This window comes from Trichosurus vulpecula, chromosome 2 (assembly GCF_011100635.1).
Source record: "Trichosurus vulpecula isolate mTriVul1 chromosome 2, mTriVul1.pri, whole genome shotgun sequence".
Lineage (NCBI taxonomy): Eukaryota > Metazoa > Chordata > Mammalia > Diprotodontia > Phalangeridae > Trichosurus > Trichosurus vulpecula.
This window is the reverse complement of record NC_050574.1, coordinates 338,120,042-338,139,729: the sequence shown is the minus strand read 5'-3', so window position 1 is coordinate 338,139,729 and position 19,688 is coordinate 338,120,042. Positions and strand designations below refer to the sequence as shown.

Below are 19,688 nucleotides of genomic sequence, written 5' to 3'. Positions count from 1 at the left end.
AAGGTGAAATATGAGACTCAAAGTAGTCCAGTTTATTTACTCTCTCTCTCACCTACCTGAATGAGTGTTGTCATGGAGGATCCCAGAAAAATATCTTGATCTGGGACCCCAAAGAGATATGCACTTGTGTACGTCAGACCGCTGCCCATCAAGGTCATAATGTTCAGATTGGGACTGGACATCTTCACGATCCTATAAAAGTCAGGAAGAGAGAAATTTCTCATCAGGCCCCTTCCACACTGGGAATGTAAGAATATACAGTTATTTTCTCCACATCACCACCTATGCACGAGAGTACTTAGAAGGAAAGAGCCCTTATTGAGAAACCACCATATCTCTGTTGTTTTAACCTTATTATTTTCTGTTCACATGCTTTTAAATGATAAGTTCTGACCTTGCTTGGTCTTAAAAGGAAGCACGTTGATCAAAAATTGTATGTATCAAGAACCATCATCATCCTCTACAGGTAATAATCAAGCAACTTGATGGTACATTGGATCAAGTGCTGCACCTGGAGTTTGGAAGACTTCAGGTCAATGCCTGCCTCAGTTGCCTCATTTGTAAAAGGGGGTAACAGCACCCTAGTGAAGATCAAATGAGAGAATATTTATAAAGCTCTTTGCAAATCTTAAAGTGTTATATAACATTAGTGATTATTATGATTATTATGAAACATTCCAGGTATGAGGTGATTAGAACCTAGACTATTAGCTCTCTTAGCTGGGCTCTTGACTCCAGCCCTTTTCCTATACCATCCTGAATCCCACTATATCCATCATACATGCCACTATATACTCATCTGCAAAATGGAGATCATTATACATTGCCTACCTACCTCCTTGGGACAGCTAGATGGCTCAGCGCGTAAAGTACTGGGCTGGGAGTGAGGAAGACCTGAGTTCAAACCCAGCCTCGGACGCTTGCTAACTGTCACTTAACTCCTATTTGCCTTAATTCCTCATCTTTAAAATAGTGACACACTGGAGAAAGAAATGGCAAACTACTCTGGTATCTTTGCCAAGAAAACCCATGGGGTCACACAGAGTTGGACATGACTGAACAACAATACCACCTACCTCCTAAGGTTATTGTGAGGATGTAATAATTTAATTCTAATAAACAATTCAACAAGTATTTATTAAGCACCTACTATGTGCCAGATACTGGAGATGGGGGTAAGACTTGTGATTTCATTGGTAGAGGGAACTCCTGTATGAAGAAATTCCCTTTACCAATGCAAGTCAGCACCTATTCTGTGACTTACAGCCTTAGATAGTTGCATAAGCACTGACAGGTTAAATGACTTGCTCAGGGTAACATAGTCAGTATGTGTCAGAGGTGAGACTTTAACCTAGGTCTTCCTAACTCCAAGGCCTGCTCTCTATTGACCATGCCATGGTGCCCAACGTGTAGATACAAAGTCAAATAGGAAATAGTCCCTGTCCTCAAGGAGCTTATATTCTTTTGGGGGGAAGCAACATAAAAAATAAGATTAAAAATGTATATACAAAGTATTTTGTTAGGGTGGGGGAAGCAACTAGAGGCATTTTCTACAGTTTTCTATAGGATGTGTCTCTTGAGTTGACCATTGAAGGAAACTAGGGATTCTGTGTGACAGAAATAAGGAAGGAATGCATTCCAGCTTGTGAGAAGACACAGAAAAAGAAGATGCAATAATCCATGTGGGGAACAGCAAACAGACCTGTTTGACTGCAATATTAAACCTATGGTTCTCTTCTCAGAATACATGTTTTTTTAAATGCACAGAAGTTTTAAAATATTTTAAAATACAAAGAAATCAATTATATTGAAATGTATTATTAATTAAAATATTTAAAAAAACAAATTTATCAACTCCAGGTTCAGAACTCTTACCTTAGAGGTTATCCTAGTCCAATCTCTTCACTTTAGAGATGGAGAAACTGAAACTTAGAGAAGTTAAATGACTTGTCCAAGGTCGCAGTGGTAGCAAGTAGCAGAAGCAGAATTCAAATTCAGGTCATCTGACTCCAAACTGGTGCTCTTTTTTATGATGTCCTGCTGCTCACTCACTACAGAAATGCCCTTGTGGAAGTAGCAGGGGCCTTCACATTCAAAGGCTATGTTGTCTAGGTTACTGTCATATAGATATCCTTTCTAGCTCTCATTTAGATCCATTTGATCTGAATGCTGCCTTATGCTCGGGTTTATTTGTAAGCAAGGCAGACTTGACTTAGCACAGATCCAGATTTGGAATTGCTTTCCCTTCTGATTTGGTTAGGAAAACTCAATGTGATTATTATTTTCTACCATGCTTATTATCTGATGAAACCCTGGTGTATCTTCTCAGCTCACTGATTGACACAGTTTTCATTTTTAGAAGGGATACATTATACATCTTAAAGCAGGGATTCATCTGATTGCCCCCCAACCCCTGACACCCCAATCACGGTACAGGCGTTATTAGAAAGCTGAACTCTGATGTGCGTATTGCATTTACCAAAACAAATGACATAGATTTTCTTGTGCAGTCATTGAGAGATGAAATATTACTAGTCCAACAGGTTAATAGTAGGGATTGGTAGAAACCTTTTACCACACCCTTTTAGGTGGACAGCAATTCTCTGGAAAAAAGGCATTTAAATGACTTTATGTAACTAGAACTACAAACTTAGGGATGCTAAATATTTTTCTATGACAATATGAATTGTGGCATAGCCTATGCATGTACATGTGTATTTATATGTACATTCATATGTGTATGCACATATAAATATATAAAAATATTTACCAATTTTAGATTTAAATGTGACTGAAATTTCTGGTAAAGGCAGACTATGGAGGAGGTGATTAGCATGCAATGGATTATATCATTAGAGGATAACAGCATCCTTGCATCACAAAAGGGAGGTTTGAAAGAGTCACTGTGACCTGGTTTGATTCCAGGCTCCACCACATTCCAGTGTATAACCTGGGGCAAGTCACAACCTTGGAGCCTCAGTTTCCTCATGTACAAAACAGGGGTAACCACAAGGTTGTTGTTGGTAAAGTGCTTTGTAGACTGTAAGGAACTATGTTAACCAATCAACCAACAAACATTTATTAAACACCTAATGTGTATCAGGTACTGTGCTAAGCACTGTATATACAAAGACAAAAAGGAAGAAGTCCTTACTCAGAGAGGTTATATTTCATTGCCTTATGAATATGGCCTATTAATATTATTGTTATTTTTATCATCTTCATCATTTAATAAATTAGGTATACGTAAACCAAAGTCTGGACTAGGACTGTGGCAATGGAAAGGGAGAGGGAATAAGGGGTCAAATGAAGATGGGAAATTAAAATATTGTGCTGTACAGTTACTAATCTTCGCTTTCCTGTACTATTTATTTACAGAATTCAAAAGAAAACAAGAGCTTTCTTGACTTTTTAGTTCTCAAATGATTTCTCAATTTAGCAGGAATTAGCTCAAAAGCAAAAAAAAAAAAGGGGATTCTTCCTCCATTCAAAGAAGCTAATAATCTTTTTTTTTTGCTAAGTATTTTATTTTTCCCAGTTACATGTAAAAACAATTTTTAACATTCACTTTTTGAAACTTTGAGTTCCAAATCCTCTCTCTTCCTCCCTCCCCACCCCCCGTCAAGGTTATACATGTGCAGTCATGCAAAACATTTCCATATTAGTCATGTTGTAAAAGAAAACACAGACTCTCCAAAAAAAAACTCAAGAAAAATAAAGTAAATAAAAATGTACGCTTCAGTCTGTATTCAGACACCATCAATTCTTTCTCTGGGGATGGATAGTATTTTTCATCCTAAGTCCTTCACAGTTGTCTTGGGTCATTGTACTGCTGAGAATAGCTAAGTCATTCACAGCTTATCATTGCACAGCATTGCTGTTACTTTGTATGCAGTACATTTCACTTTGCATCAGCTCATGTAAGTCTTTCCAGGTTTTTCTGAGAGCATCCTGCTCATCATTTCTTATAGCACAATAATATCCCATCATAATCACATACCACAATTTGTTCTGCTGTTTCCCAATTGATGGACATCCCCTCAATTTCTAATTTTTGCCACCAGAAAAGGGCTGCTACAAAGATTTTATACATATAGGTCCTCTTCCTTTTTGTTTTTTTTTTTATGTCTTTTGGGATACAGATCTAGTCAAGCTATTGCTAGATCAAAGGATGCATGGTTTTATAGCCTTTTGGGCATAGTTTCAAATTGTTCTACAGAATGGTTGAATCAGTTCACAATTCCACCAACAGTGCATGCATGTCTCATTTTTCCCACATCCCCATCAATATTTGTCGTTTTCCTTTTCTGTTCTATTAGCCAATCTAATAGGCATGAGGTAATACTTCAGAATTTTTTAAATTTGCATTTCTCCAATCAATAGCAAGTTAGAGCATTTTTTCACATGGCTATAGACAGCTTTGATTACTTCATCTGGAAACTGTTTGTATCTTTTGATCTTTTATCAATTGGGGAATGGCTCATTTTTATAAATTTGACTCAGTTCTCTATATGTTTGAGAAATGAGGCCTTTATCAGAGAAACTTTTTTTCACAGTTACTATTGCTAACTGTATTTCCCTCCATCCTATCCCCCCCCATTTATTCTATTATTTCTCTCCTTTTACCCTGTCCCTCCTCAAAAGTGTTTTGCTACTGACTACCTCCTCCACAATATGCCCTCCCTTCTGTGACACCCCCTTCTTTTATCCCCTTCCCCTCCAACTTTCCTGTAGGGCAAGATAGATTTCTATATCCAATTGAATGTGTATGTTATTCCCTCTTTGAGCTAGTTCTGATGAGAGTCAGGTTCACTCACTCCCCCTCACTTTCCCCCTCTTCCCCTCCACTATTAAAGATTTTTCTTGCCTCTTTTATGTTAGATAATTTACTCCATTCTCCTCTCTCTTTCCCTTTCTCCCAGTACATTCCTCTCTCTTACCCCTTAATGTTATATTTTTAGATATCATTCCTTCATTTTCAACTCACACCTGTGTCCCCTATCTATATACATTCTTTCTATCTGCTTTAATAATGAGAAAGCTCTTATGAGTTACAAGTATCATCTTCCTATGGAGGAATGTAAATAGTTTAACCTTTTAAAGTCCCTTATGATTTACCTTTTTATGTTTCACTTGAGTCTTGTATTCTACTCAGCTCTGGTCTTTTCATCAAGAATGCTTGAAAGTCCTCTATTTCATTGATTATCTATTTTCCCCCTGAAGGATTATACTCAGTTTTACTGGGTAGGTGATTCTTGGTTGCAATTCTAGCTTCTTTGCCTTCTGAAATATCATATTCCAAGCTCTTTGACCCTTTAAATGTAGAAGCTGCTAAATCTTGTGCTATTCAGACTGTGGCTCCATGATGTTTGAATTGTTTCTTTCTTGCTGCTTGCAATAATTTTTCCTTGACCTGGGAGCTCTGGAATTTGGCTAATATTCCTGGGAGTTTTCATTTTGGGATCTCTTTCAGGAGGTGATCAGTGGATTCTTTCAATTCCTATTTTACCCTCTGGTTTGAAAATATCAAGGCAGGTTTTTTTATAATTTTTTGAAAGGTGATGTCTAAGCTCTTTTTTTATCATGGCTTTTAGGTGGTTCAATAATTTCAAAATTATGTCTCCTGAATCTATTTCCCAGGTCAGTTGTTTTTCCAATGACATATTACACTTTTTCTTTTATTTTTCTTCCTTTTGGTTTTGTTTTATTGTTTTTTGATGTCTCATAAAGTCATTAGCTTTGATTTGCTCAATTCTAAAGTTTAAGGAATTATTTTCTTCAGTGAACTTTTTTACCTCCTTTTCTGTTTGTCCATTTTCACTTTTTAAGGAGTTTTTGTTCTTCAATGAATTTTTGTGCCTCTTTTTTTCATTTGGCTAATTCTGCTTTTTAAACCATTCTTCTCTTCATTGGCTTTTTGTATCTCTTTTATCATTTGACCTAGTCTGTTTTTTCAGGTGTTATTTTCTTCAGTATTTTTTGTGTGTCTCCTTTACCAAGCTGTTGACTCATTTTTCATGATTTTCTTGTATCACTGTCATTTCTTTTCCCAATTTTCCTCTTCTTCTCTTACTTGATTTAAAAAAATTCTTTTTTGAGCTCTTCCATGGCCTGAGACCAATTCGTGTTTTTCTTGGAGGCTTTGGATGTAGGAACTTTGACTTTGTTGGCTTCTTCTGAGCGTGTGCTTTGATCTTCCTTGTTGCCATAGTAACTTTCTATGGTCAGAACTTTTTCTGTTGTTGGATCATTTTCCCAGCCCATTTCTTGACTTAACTTTTTGTTAAAGTAGGGCTCTGCTTCCAGTGTGGAGGGCATAATGTCCCAAGCTTCAGGGGCTTTGTGCATCTGTTTTCAGAGATACTTCCAGGGACCTGTAAATTTTCAGTTCCTTTGAGGTCATTATGATCTAATGAGAGGCGTTTACTACTTTCCTGGCCTGTGTTCTGGTCTGTGAGTGACCACGAGCACTTTTTTCTTCCTTGGAATTGTGATGAGGATCTCTGCTCCACTGTAGAAATAAGCTCTGGTGTGCTAGTACTTTTCCTTGCCCTTGGACTACCACCCAGGACTACAACCTAGATCTGAGTATGGGCAAAGCAACAGAGTCCTGCCTCAGTGCTAGCAAAGAGACCCCTGTAATCTCCTTCTAACCAGTTTATTGACCCCCTTTTACCATCTGTGGACTGAGAGCCCTAGAAGCAGCTGCTGCTGCTACTGTCAGTGGCAACCAAGGCCTGCCCCTGGTTTGCTGGGGCTGGGTCTGAGTCTGTGCTCTATTTGCACCCAGGTACAATAAGACCTTTCCTACTCACCTTGTAAGTTGTCTTTGGCTAGAAAATTATTTTACCCCATCCTTCTGTGGGTTCTGCAGCTCCAGGGATTGTTTTATAGCATTATTTAAAGGTATTTGGAGGAATTTTGGAGAGTAGTCACTGCCTTTTCTCTGCCATCTTGGTTCCACCCTCTTGAAGCTAATACTCTTAAAATCTGTACTATGACTTTAATAGTCTCTGATAAGTCTAGTTCATTCAGTTCATTGGTGTCATTTTCACAAAACTGTATTAGTAATCACCTGTTTCTTGGATCTAACATTTATTATATTTGGAATCATAAATGTTTGATTTCTGGATGCTGTAATGTTAATGCAATGGAAAGAAGATCTTTCCCATCCATTAATAGGCCCATGTGACCTGCTTTGAGCCAGAGTCACATGGAAGTCAGAGTCATATGAGCCTGGGTCACATGGAACCAGTGGTGGGAGGAGCTTGCCGAACAGGTGGAGCAGGAAGAGGTGGAGCAGGAAGTGAGTGGGCGAGACAGACCAATCAGAGCTGGGAGAGAGAGAGAGAGCAGGCAGAGCAGCTAGCATGAGTGAGAGAGGGAGTGATTTTGCTTAAGAGAGCTTGTTTGTGGGGAGGCCTGATGGAGGAAAGGCATGGGGATGGTGGTGCTCCCTGCATTGGTAATGTGCATAGATTTCTTTATTACTATGATGAATTTGGCTTTTTGGTGTTTGAATAAATGTCTTGGTTTCATCTTCAATGAAGAGAGTCTGTTATATCTTGCTATTCAAACCTGGGAATACATCTGCATATTCATAGCAGTCACTGTGGGTATTGCATTGATGATATAAATGGCCATGTCATAGCTTCTATTGACAATTCTGGTAAGAAAAAGTCAGAGATAATCCATAGCTTGTTGTAACCTATTGAAGGAAATGTTCTAAAAATATTAGATGAACATGATTGACTAAAATGTAGAAGCAAGGTATTGGATTGGTTGGAATACAATACAAAATACAGTTGTTTCAGCTGCTGCTACACACATGATAAAGGCAGGAGTGTGGTCCAAGAAGGAAGAGGATAATGATGTTTTCTTCTTTGTTTAGCTTCTATTCATTCAACTTCATCAGTATGCTAATGAACAAGAGTCTTGGAGGACAAAAGGGGTTTTGTAGTTCCAGACTCCATATAGCTCATGTGTGGTTTCTTTATCTGAGACCCCTAAAAGGAGTTTGGGCAACAATGAATCCCCACAAAAGGTTAAACAGAAGTTACAGGATATTCATAACCCTAATTCAGATAGTTATCTATGACTTCGATTCAGTCCCAGAATTAGACAATACAAAGAATATACTTAAACTTTACCTGAGGTCATGTTGACTGGCTTTTTGGTCTGTGTCCCTTACCTGGATATGATAGTTCATAGCCTTTGCTAAATAACAAAATGCTCCCAGCAGGTCTTTTTAGAGAGAGGCTTTCTAGGCATTACACTTTGGTAAACAGGAAAAGACATGGTCTTGAAAAGATCAAGGGAAGATGCTGGCAATCATAAGACCAGTAGACATATTCAGGAGAAGCACCATGATGCTCAGCAGACAGCATAGATATGACACCCACCAGAGATCATCATGAAGAGATAATGAGAAGATATCAACAGCCCTATATCATTGAAGATGTGAATTACTCTGCATGTGCACCTTTAACATGGGAGCCCCAGACATGTTGGTTCCTGGCACATGGCTTTTCACACATATTCTCCATATGCATGCCTTCTCTGCATGTTATGTGGTCATACACATTCTCTGCATGTGTGTCCACTCCGACTGGCAAAAATGTATCCTATGGGAGAGTGTAATCCATGTTCACATACATGAAATATTCTCTTATCACTCTATTTGCTCTGTGATTTGATTAAGTGTTTTGTTTTAAACTACTAAGTCCTTTGGGGAACTCATGAATTATTGTTTTAAGTTGATCGACAGAGTGTTTCAATCCTGGACTAGCTTTTGTAAGGGGTTCATGTGTGAGAGAACACCCAAAGGCTACTACAGTTTAAGTTAAACCTTTATTTATATTGTTTTTACTTACTTAGTTTTTCTTTCAGAAAACATTTTAACAAAGAAAATATTGACATTTTTATTTTTAAAAACTTTAGATTGTATTCACATTGTAAACTGTCATGAATCCACCCCATTCCAAGTTTGTTAATGCTCAAATGACACCTTCCTAAAGTACCAATTTTTTCTCAAAAATATGGACATTTATTCTAAATGCAATTTGCATTCTGGTTTCAAGTGATCATAACTTCGACAATCTCAAATATATTTGTATAGCATGCTTTGAGCTGAGAAGTGATTTGGCACTCAGGTGATTTGCCTTCCTAGATCTCAGGCTAAATCTCGCTTAACAAAAAAGACATTTCTTTCTACCAGTCTATTATAGAAGGGTAGTGTTTAAAAAGAACATATAATCACATGGATTTTCAAGGAAATTATTAACTCAAAATAACTTATATGAATGGAGAATAAACTTAATAATGATCCTAAAGACAGAGATACACAAGCATTGATATCAGGAGGATAGAATTAAATTATAAATTAGTATATCTCTTAGGGCCCACTGAGCTGGCTTACTTGGCATGAGGTCATAGTTTGGGGGTGGGGGTAGAGGAGTAAAGGAAGAGTGATGAAGCTATGGTACTGAGCCAGAAAGAAACAGGGAGTGACGTCTTCCTACTACCCCAGCCATCTAAAAGGAGAATGGTACCAAGAGACAGTAAGGACAAGTAGAAGGCTTTGGATGAGTTGCCACTTAGTCTACCAGCAAAGAGAAGTCTTTTTAGAGAGAAAAATAGAAAAAGTCCTGTGTATATCCTTTCCTGTATTATTTTCAGTCAACTCAGGTCATATGCAATTACCCTTTCTCGTGCTAGAGTCTCCATAGCAACGTGGTAGGCTAGGCTGAGTAATGGGCTTGGAGTCAGGAAAGGCCTGAGTTTGAATCTCAAATCCACCATTTAATAGTTATGTGAGCATGGACAAGTCACTTAATGCTTTTGGGTGTCAACTTCCTTATCTGTAAAATGTAGCTAATGGCACATAAAGTAGGGTCAGAGTAAGGACCCAATGAGATAATGTATTAAAATTCTTTGGACACCAGATATCATCCCTTACATAAATCTCAAACAGTTTGCTCCTTAGCTCACCAAGAGCTGGAGGCAAAACCAAACTTTCTGCAATTCAATCTCTATGACAGAATCTAGGGTTATTGTGAGAGTATTGTCCCTTCCTTAATGGAAAGGTTATTTTTGAATTAAGAAGGTCCAACCCAGTTAATAACACAAGTCACTTGGTCTATGGCTGTCCATTGTTTTCAAAGATCCACTCTTCTAGCTAAATCTGGGCTGGGAAAAGTCGAGATAAGTATGCCATTTCCTCTTTCAAATAGCTAGAAGGCAATGAGATATGACTGGATATTGCAATGTTATGGTTCAGTGAAAATATTACTGACTTTGGTGTCAGAGGTACTGGGTTCAGATTGTACTTCTGATACTTACTACCTATATGACCTTGGGCAAATTATTTAATCATCCGCATCTTCATTTTCATTGTCTGAAAAACGAGGGGGAAGGACTAGATGGGTTCTGTGGTCCCTTCCAGCTCTAGATCTAGGATTCTACATTTAGGAGTTCCTAAATAAACCTAACATTATTATTAAAAATCAAGCATGAGGGTAGTTTGACCCTATAGTTTTTCCTCTATGCCCTGCTTTAATTATATAATTTATACAAAACTTGAAAGTTTGCGAAGCACTTTACGTATTTACATTACAATTTAATCTTGACAACGCTCAGGTGAGGTAGATGCTATTATTATTATTTGCATTTTATAAAGGAAGAAACTGAAGTTGAATGAGGTTTAGTGATTTGCCCAAGGTCACAAAGCTAGTAAATATTTGAGATGGGATTCAAATTTGGGTCTTCCTGACTCAAATTACATTCAGGATACTTATCTATTCTCACAAGCTCTCTCTCTCTCTCTCTCTCTCTCTGCCCCCCCCCCCCTTCAAGTGGTCCAGTTTGATTTCCTTAGAACCACACCCTTCTAAGGGCAATTTTTAGTTGGAGAAAGAAAAGGAGAGTAGGAACTGAGCATTGTATCTAAAAGCCAAACAAATCTGGTAAGTCTGTTTTATCTTCTTCATTTCTTTTTTGCCCCCCCCCCCACCAATTTTCGTACTTTAATGTCTGCCTTGGTGGCACTTTCCTTAGTTACAGAGAAGAAACATTGAGGGTGGAGGAAATTAATTAGTGCCAACTTGTCTTCAGTAGCTGCTGCTGGATCCCCCTGCCACCTGGTGGAGAGTCATGAGCAGGCTATCTGATTATCAGTGAAAACCATTAGATTGCCAATCTGGCCTACCTGTGCTTCTAACTCGGGTTTACTTTGGGGAGTCTGTGGGATGACCATTATGAGCAGCTTGGAAAGCTCCTAGGGGCCAGAATCCCCAGGAACCTCCTAGAGTGGTATAAAATTTCCTTGGAAGGAAAGCACTAAAAGCCCCCTTTTGCTCTGGAGAAGACCCTTTGGGACATCTGCAGCTTCACACAGGGCTCTGAGTCTTAGCATCCTGAGGCCCCACTTGCTTTCAACCTTCATGAGCCTGGGATGTGATCTAAAGGCCTCTGCTACTTGACACTGCCAGAAGTGAACCATGAGTCTGCAAAACCTTGCTCCAAAATAAGAGCTAAAAAAATCATCATAAGTGGTTTGGCAGCCCTGAATTCTGGTTTCATTTTGTGGTAGTGCTAATGTGGTGACATATAGGCATTACTTGTGGAGGAAGGGAGAGAGGCGGGGAGGGAGAGAGGGAGAAAGAAAAGAAGGGAGGGAGGAGGGGAGGAAAGAAGGAGAGAAGCAAAGAAGGAAGGAAGGAAAGGAGAGAGGGAGGAAAGGAGAGAAACAGGAAGGGAGGGAGAGAGGGAGGGAGGAAGGAAGGTAGGAGGGGAGGAAAGAAGTAAGGAAGGAAGGAAATAAGGAAGGAAGAAAGGAAGGAAGGAAGGAGGGAAGAAAGGAAGAAGACACAGAAAAAGAGAGCTAAAGAGAAACAGAGGCAGAAGGACAGATAGAGGAGAGACAAATAGAGAGAGACAGAAACAAAGACACCAAGAGAGGAAGTTCTAACCCTCTGAATCCACTCGCCATGTCCCTGACTCCCTCAGACAAAAACTCTCTTCCCTGTCCACCATTCCCCTGTATGTGTTTTCCCCTTTTGGGATGTGAGCTCCCTGAGGACAGACACTGTCTAGCTTTTAAAATTTCTACCCCTGGAACTCAGCCCAGTGCCTGACCTATATAGTAAGCATTTAAGTGCTTCATTCATTCATGGCGTATTAATGATATATGAGGGGAGGAGGAAAACAAGAAGTGTTGTGTGTGAATATGCACATGCCTACATACCCCTCTTTCTCTTTTCCACAATATAATAGAATCAAGCCATTAAAATATACCACTTAATTGACTGGGTTTGTTCTGGAGCTCTCTGCTAGAGCCTGCTTCTGTCCAGATCACCATAAGGCCCTCTGCCACCTGGTCCCAACCTACTTTTTCCAGTCTTCTTGTGCATGACTACCTTTTCTGTACTCTGTGATCCAGCCAAACTGGTCTTTTTCTGTTTTCACACACACACACACACACACACACACACACACACACACACACACACACACACCCCACTCCATCTCCCATCTCTGAGAGTTTGCACTAGCCATTCTCCAAGCCTGGCATGCACTTTGTCCTCATCTCTGCCTCATATAATCCCCAACCTACCTCCTTCAAGATGTCGTTCAAACAACACCTTTTTTTTTCAGGGGGGAAGGCAGGGCAATTGGGGTTAAGTGACTTGCTCAAGGTCACACAGCTAGTAAGTGTGTCAAGTGATTTGAACTCAGGTACTCCTGACTCCACGGCCGGTGTTCTACTCACTGCGCCACCTAGTTGCCCCCACCACCTTCTACATGAAACTTTTCCTGATTCCCCCAACTAGCTAAGTACTAGTGTTCCCTCCCAAACTACCTCATATAAAATCCTATTGCAGATATCTCCAATATAATTTCTTACTTGGAGATAATTATGGTACTTTGAACAGGGTGTTGACATAAACTTCATTTTAAAAAAGCCATAAATAGACATAAGAAATCCAAAGGAAATTTAATTGTTGTCATTTTAAATTCTGATCCTACCAAGAATCAAAGAATTCCTTCTGAGGAATACTTTGAAGAGGATCTGATCATATCATGCGCCTAACAGATAATAATAAGACTTTTTGTTTTATTATTTTGCATCTATTCTCTTTATGTTTCCTCCACATATACTTGTATATTTATTTGTCTTTCCCTGTCAAATGTAAGCACTCTTTAAGAGTAGGAAGACTTTCATTTCATTTTATTTGTCTACTCAGAACCTAGTACCTATGAGGAGCTTAATAAATGCTTTTTGGTTGATTGACGTGTCAAAGTCCGAGCCAGCCCAGTGATACAGTAACAGTCCTTATCTGGGGACCGATTACTTGCTGAGATCTCATTTGCAGCATCACTCCAAGTACTGCCTCTGTCATCTACATCAGTTTTCCTCCTTACACAATGTTCTCTGTCTGTGGAAAGCCTGCTGATTTTGGACTGGGTTTCCTCTTTGCCATCGTGCTAGGAAGCTTGCCTGTTCCTTCCATTTCCATGCAGCTGCAAACAAACGACACCTTGTTGCTAACCAAAATGTGAACAGTTACTTCTTATCCTGCTCTTTGTCGCCTTTGAATTGGCCCTGCCCTCCTGTGGTCATTAATATTTCCACAACCCTTTTCTTTTCATGCAGAAGGCTGTTCCCTTCATTCATCTCCCTGCAGTGCAGGCCCAAGGGCTGCAGAACCAGCCTCTTCAAAGCTGGAGAGGAAAGAGAATAAACATTTTCTGTACAGGGCAAGCGGGGGCACAGGGACCACGTGGGACGGCACAATGATGTAAATGCAAATGGATGTGCCAAAAGATTATTCCTGGTCACCTAAGGTTAGAATCATACCAAGTAAAATAGGCATTCACAATGATCAGCACCCAACCCCCGTAATGGGCTTTAAGAGGGAGTGTGGCATAGTGGAGAACATGCTGACCCTGGAGACAGAGACTTGGGCTCTAATCCTACCTCTTACACTTACATCACATGTGTGACCATGGACAAATCCCTCAGCCTCTCTAAACCTTGATCCACTCCCATGCCAAATAAGAGTAATTCTCATAGTATCCACCTTACAGCAGCACTGTTGTTTGGACACACTGAGACAGTCAGTCAATAACCATTTATCAAGCACCTACTATGTGCCAGGTACTGTGCTGAGCACTGGAGATACAAAGAAAGGAACAACTCAGTCTCATGGGGAAGGTATTGCATGTAGTCTTTTGCAAATCTCAAAGCACCAGATAAATGCATGTTGTTGGTTTGTTTGTGTCTTCTACTGTAATTTCGTTGGTGTAGGGAGCTCTTAACAAGGAAAGATGTCTACTGATACAGACTGGCACTTGATCCACAATTAAAGGTCGTAGAGAATTGCCTGGGACAGTGGGAAGTTAAGTGATTCGTCCAGTCACACAACCAGGGCATGTCAGAAGCAAGAAAGAGTCTTCATGACTCTAGTGGTGGCAGGTAGAGAAAGGGATGGAGACTCTCCCCACCTGCAGGGTTTCTGACCACCTTGGGGCTTCCTCTTGGGAACCCTCTGTTCTTCCTTTGTTTGAACTCAGAACCTTGTAGACTACATATGGCCCATATCTGGTTGTGCTGGCCCACACATTACTGGAGGGGACCCTTTAGATTTCTGCCTGACTTTGTGTGCAATTCTGGGGTAGACAATGTCATTCAATTTCTTGATCATCATTTAGTCTAGTGTGAACTTTAGGGTTTTGTTGGAGAAGGTACATAAGAGATGGGAGTCCTGCTTCCTGTTCAGATAGCCGTCTTGGTGGAAGAACTGAGTTGAATTTGGAAATGACTAGGGATGCTAAGTGGTAGAGTTGAGGGCGGAGCATTATAGGCAAGAGGACTGGACTTTATGCACAGTCAATAAATATTTATTAAGCTCCTTCTATGTGCTAAGTCCTGGGGAGAGTTGCTGTTGCCTGATGGTTGTTATAGTTCACCAAAGCTGCCACTGAAGACATTAGCCACTATCCATCTACGTTCCCCTACTTAAGCTTGTCATCCTACTCATTCAAGTTAAAGTGTACATCTAATAGCACAAAGAATCGGTGGCCACTGAACCTTTGGCTCTAGCTGCTCCCCTGGTCAGTTATTAGAATACTTCATCTACTGAGGTGGCTAGAGGGTCAAAAAGTAATGCTGGAAGCTTCTGGAAGCTGAGATCTAGGTTCAGGCACTCCAGTAAGCTGACTCCAACAAGCTAGGTCCTAAAAGTACCTGCTGAGATGGGGCGAGCAACTTCTTGTTAGTGACTCTTCACTTGAATCCAATCATCATTTTTTGGGCTGAATAGAGCCCTAGAGGTCATCTAATCCAGACCTCTCAATTTGCAGATGAGGAAACTGAGGCCTAAAGAGTTAAAGTGACTTGTTCAAGGTTCTACAGGGTGTGAGTGGCATATTTAGTATTCAAACCCAGGATCCCCATCTCCCAGGTCATGGCTCTCTGTACCACATGTACCACTGCCTCTTGTCTCTATCTCATGAGGCAGGTGTGGACTGGTCAAAGGTTTGCACCTGCTTCCTAGATCACCTACAATCAAAAGACCCAGCTGTTATCTGGTACTATGCACAAAAGTAAGCAGCAAAGAAGACAATGTTGTTTCAGTAGCAGTCTTCTGATAGGCTCCAGGAAGTGGATCCTACAAGATCACTCTTCCTTCTTTGGCTTTGGATTATTTCTAGTCTCTTGGATCTTGGCTGGTATCTAGGTCATGTCTGTGTTAACCTGGATAGTCTTTCCCATTGGTTTTTCTATAGCAATCTTATTTAATTGCCTATTTTCTGTTCTCTTGCCTCATCCTTACATTTATTTGTTTGATGAATATTTGGTCATTGCCTAATGAATTAATAATCTGATTACCTTCCCTTTTCAGTCCTTTTATCTGTTCTGCCTGTATTTTATATGTATCTCATCATTTACATATTGCCTCTCTTATTGGAATGTGCTCTCCTTGTGGGCTTTCTTTATAACGCCAGTGCTTAGCACAGTGACTGGCACACTTGGTGTTGTTTAGTCATTTCTAACCCTTTACAACCCCATTTGGGGTTTTCTTGGTAAAGATAATGGAGTGGTTTACATTTCCTTCACCTCATTTGACAGATGAAAAAACTGAGGCAAACAGGGTGAAGTGACTTGCCCAGGGTCACACAGCTAGTAGGTGTCTGAGGACAGATTTGAACTGGGGAAGATGAGTCTTCCTGACTCCAGATCTGGCATTCTAGCTACTGTGTCACCTAGCTGCCTGACTGTCACATACTAAGCACTTAATAAATGCTGGACGACTGTATGCATAGCAGCAATATGTTAGGTGTTGGAGAAATAGAAAGTTTAAATAAGAAGCAAGTCCCTGCCCTCATGGAGTTTACATAAACATATAGTTATAATATACAACATTACATAAATACATGAGAGTTTACAAAATGTGAGGTTGAGGGGGAAAGTTATTATAACTTTGGGAAATCATGAAAGTTTGCATGAAACAAATAGGCTTCAAAGGTGGGTATCCCTAAGTTTTGACTATGGAAACAATCTTTAAGGCACCTGATCTAAACATCGGGTAACAATTGAACATTCTGTTTTCTGCTTTTATGAGCAAGAAACGAGTGATAGGTAAGCAATCTAATATCTGGCCTTGATCTTTAAACCAACTTTCAGGGTTCATTTTGAGGTCAATATGTATCGGGTCCAACTGCCTGTAATTAAATCTACAGCGGTATGCAGTAAGAAAAGTGTCATAATGATGACTGAGCCGCTGAAGCACTCTCATGCTATTTATGAGACAAAGTAAGAATATATTTTGGACAGGATCACTTGAGTGTTGTGTATATCATTTTGTTTTCTGATTCTTTGAAAATAAATCTTCCCTTTATAGGATACAAGTACTGGAGCTCTGATTGGGTTGGAATAAGGAAATCTCAATGGAGAAAACTCCCTCCACCAATCAGGTTGCGATCTTTTTCACAACTTTTAGTTGTAGACAGTTGTTTAGAGCACTAAGAGATTAAGTGTCTCAATCAGAATCACCAGAATTACATGGTGTCAGAGGTGGCACTTGAACCCAGAACATGCTGACTCTGAGGAAGGAAACAAGCATTTATTAAGCACCTACAATGTGCCAAGGACTGTGTTAGGAATTTTACAAATATTATCTCATTGGAGACGCATGACAACCCTAGATACTTGATGATATAATAATCTCCATTTTAATAGTTGAGGAAAGTAAGGCAAACAGATCAGGTGACTTGGCCCCGGATGACATAACTAATAAGTGTCTGAGGCCAGATTTGAACTTGGGTGTTCCTGACTCTGGGTCATGTTGCTGTCTCTATGTAGTGCCTCTTAGTGTATTATTATTCCTATTTTACAGATAAGGAAACCAAAGCTTAGAGAAACTGGGTTGTCCTTTCTAAGACCTTCATTCACTTTGCCACACACAACACATGCAAGATGCTGACCTCTCTGGGCATAGCATATTAGAATGGGAAGAGACCTGGAAGAGTCATGCAGACCAACCTCGACCCAATACAGTTATCCCTTCTACATCACAACTTTCTCCATCACGGTTTCGATACATTGCAGGTAGGCATAAGAAGTTAAATGGGAATTTGGGGGAGTTTCGTGGAGGCTGCAGATGATACACGAAGGCCAGCAAGCGACACAGAGCCTATGACCAAAAACTTAACCCATATTTTACAATAAGGTACTGTAAACACCCCATAAGAAAAAAAGAAGCAAAAATCAGACTTCTTTTCTGGTATGAAGGGAGGGCCAAAAAAATTTTACAAGGATTTTCTCAAGATGGTATCCCTAAGTTTTGACTATGGGGACCACCTTTGTATCTCTCTAACACCTAACATATTGCTGCTATGCATGTAGTCGTCCAGCATTTATTAAGTGCTTACTATGTGATAATTGGGCAAATCCCCTCCCATGTGGAAGGGATAACTGTACAATTGTCCATGGCAGGTTCTTCTCACTTATTTTAAAGTGACTCATCTTCACAGGGAAAAAAATGGGCATTTTACTGCAGAGACTGGGTCCTGTGGTTCCTGTCTGTGCCCAGGGGCCAGCTCAGCTGTTTGCTCTCACAGCTGCTTTCCTGCCAGTCACTGATAAAACTGGGGGCAGCAGCTTGTGTACTACTAGGCCCCTTCCTCTGGGTCTTTAAACATGAGGGCATCATTACTTGATGATCTCACTGCTTTTCCCTGCTATCTTCTCAATTCCCTTTAATTTTTTTTTCTACAAAGCACTTATTATATGCTTGTGTTTGTCCTTTGTTTTCGAAGAAGACCATGACATGAGGGAAATGATGACATGACTTGCAGTTGACTTTGATTTGAGTGAGGGAGGGATGTGCAAGGTCACCAGCCTCACTTTCTCCTCCAGAGCTATCTGGGTCCAGTAGCCTGATATTCACCAGGACGACTGGAGATGGCCCAGGGGGCATTGGGAGACTCTGTCCCTTTTAGGCTAAGGTCTTTTCAGGTTCTCACTTTGAGTGAGGTAACGCCCAATAAGTGAACCAGCCTCTTTAAGAAGTTAATCAAGGGATGGCCTCTTTAATCAAAACTCAGAAAAAAAAAATCAAACTGGGAGGAGAAGACCATTTTTTTTTAGTACTAAATACTAAAATATGCTAGTTGCTGGAGGAAAACACAGAAACATAGTTTTTGAAATAAAAAGGAACTTAAAAGATCACGTAGGCAAAACTAATTTTTACCAGTAAGGGAACTGAGGCCCACAGAGGTTCATTTCTACATGCCCAAGGTCACATGGGTAGTCATTACAAGAGTCAGAATTTGAACCCAGGTCCTTTGACTCCAATCCAGCTCTATTACTACTGAACTGGTAAAATTCAAACCTTGCCCTTATCAAGTTTATAATTTAATGGATGCTACGATACATAGGAGATCTAGCTATTTGAAAAGACAAAATACAGTATCTAGAACTGTATCACATAGATTTTTTCAGGGAAAAAAACACCCCTGCAGATAAGCTTCACTAATTGCTAGTGCTCAAGAAAACAAGCCTGTTTTCCCTGCTAACTTGAAGGCAGCAAAAATCTATCATGGGGCCGAGAGGAGACAGCAGACTGTGAGCAGCCACAGCGGCCTTTGCAAGTGACAATGATTAATCCCTGCATCTGCGCAGTCAAATAGAAACAAAGGTCACCGTGCATAGATTAGCATCATTATGGAAATTGCCCTTCCCCCCATCAGACACATTGTGCTAACACCTTTTCCCTCAGACAGTGGCAAAGTACTGAAAGGATGTCCTGGACCTGGCTGAAAATGGTGAGGTGTGGGGAGTGGGGTGATGATAAGATGACTCCTATTATGAAGGCTCTAAGCTTTGTAAAGCACTTGGTGGTCATCATCTCTTTTGATCCTCTCAACAACCTGGTGAGGTCGAGATAATGTTCCCATTTCAGAGATTAGGAAACTGGGGCTCAGAGAGCGGAAGTACTTTGCCCAAAGTCCTATCACTAGTAAATATTAGTCAGGAGTGTCAGTTAAGACTTTGGACTCCAAGTCCAGTGGTCTTTCCATACCACCACCACAGTGTAGGATCAGAAACTTGTTTATATTAGATGGTGGTCTAACCTTATTAATGCCCAAGTTAAAGGCAATTCTGGTAGTAGGCTATTTTTAAA

At 40.1% G+C, this 19,688-nt stretch overlaps 1 protein-coding gene across 3 annotated transcripts in view; it reads right to left on the bottom strand.

Moving 5' to 3' along the window:
- GPR156 (G protein-coupled receptor 156) overlaps nucleotides 1–19,688 on the bottom strand; it is a 127,446-nt gene that overhangs the window by 50,560 nt on the left and 57,198 nt on the right. For 2 of the 3 annotated variants that reach the window (XM_036744410.1, XM_036744411.1), the window contains exon 4: nucleotides 57–192. In XM_036744410.1, coding sequence (XP_036600305.1) covers nucleotides 57–192 — 136 coding nt within the window. Of the gene's footprint in view, nucleotides 1–56; nucleotides 193–394; nucleotides 417–19,688 lie in introns of those variants that run through there. The other variant, XM_036744412.1, reaches the window with a different exon arrangement.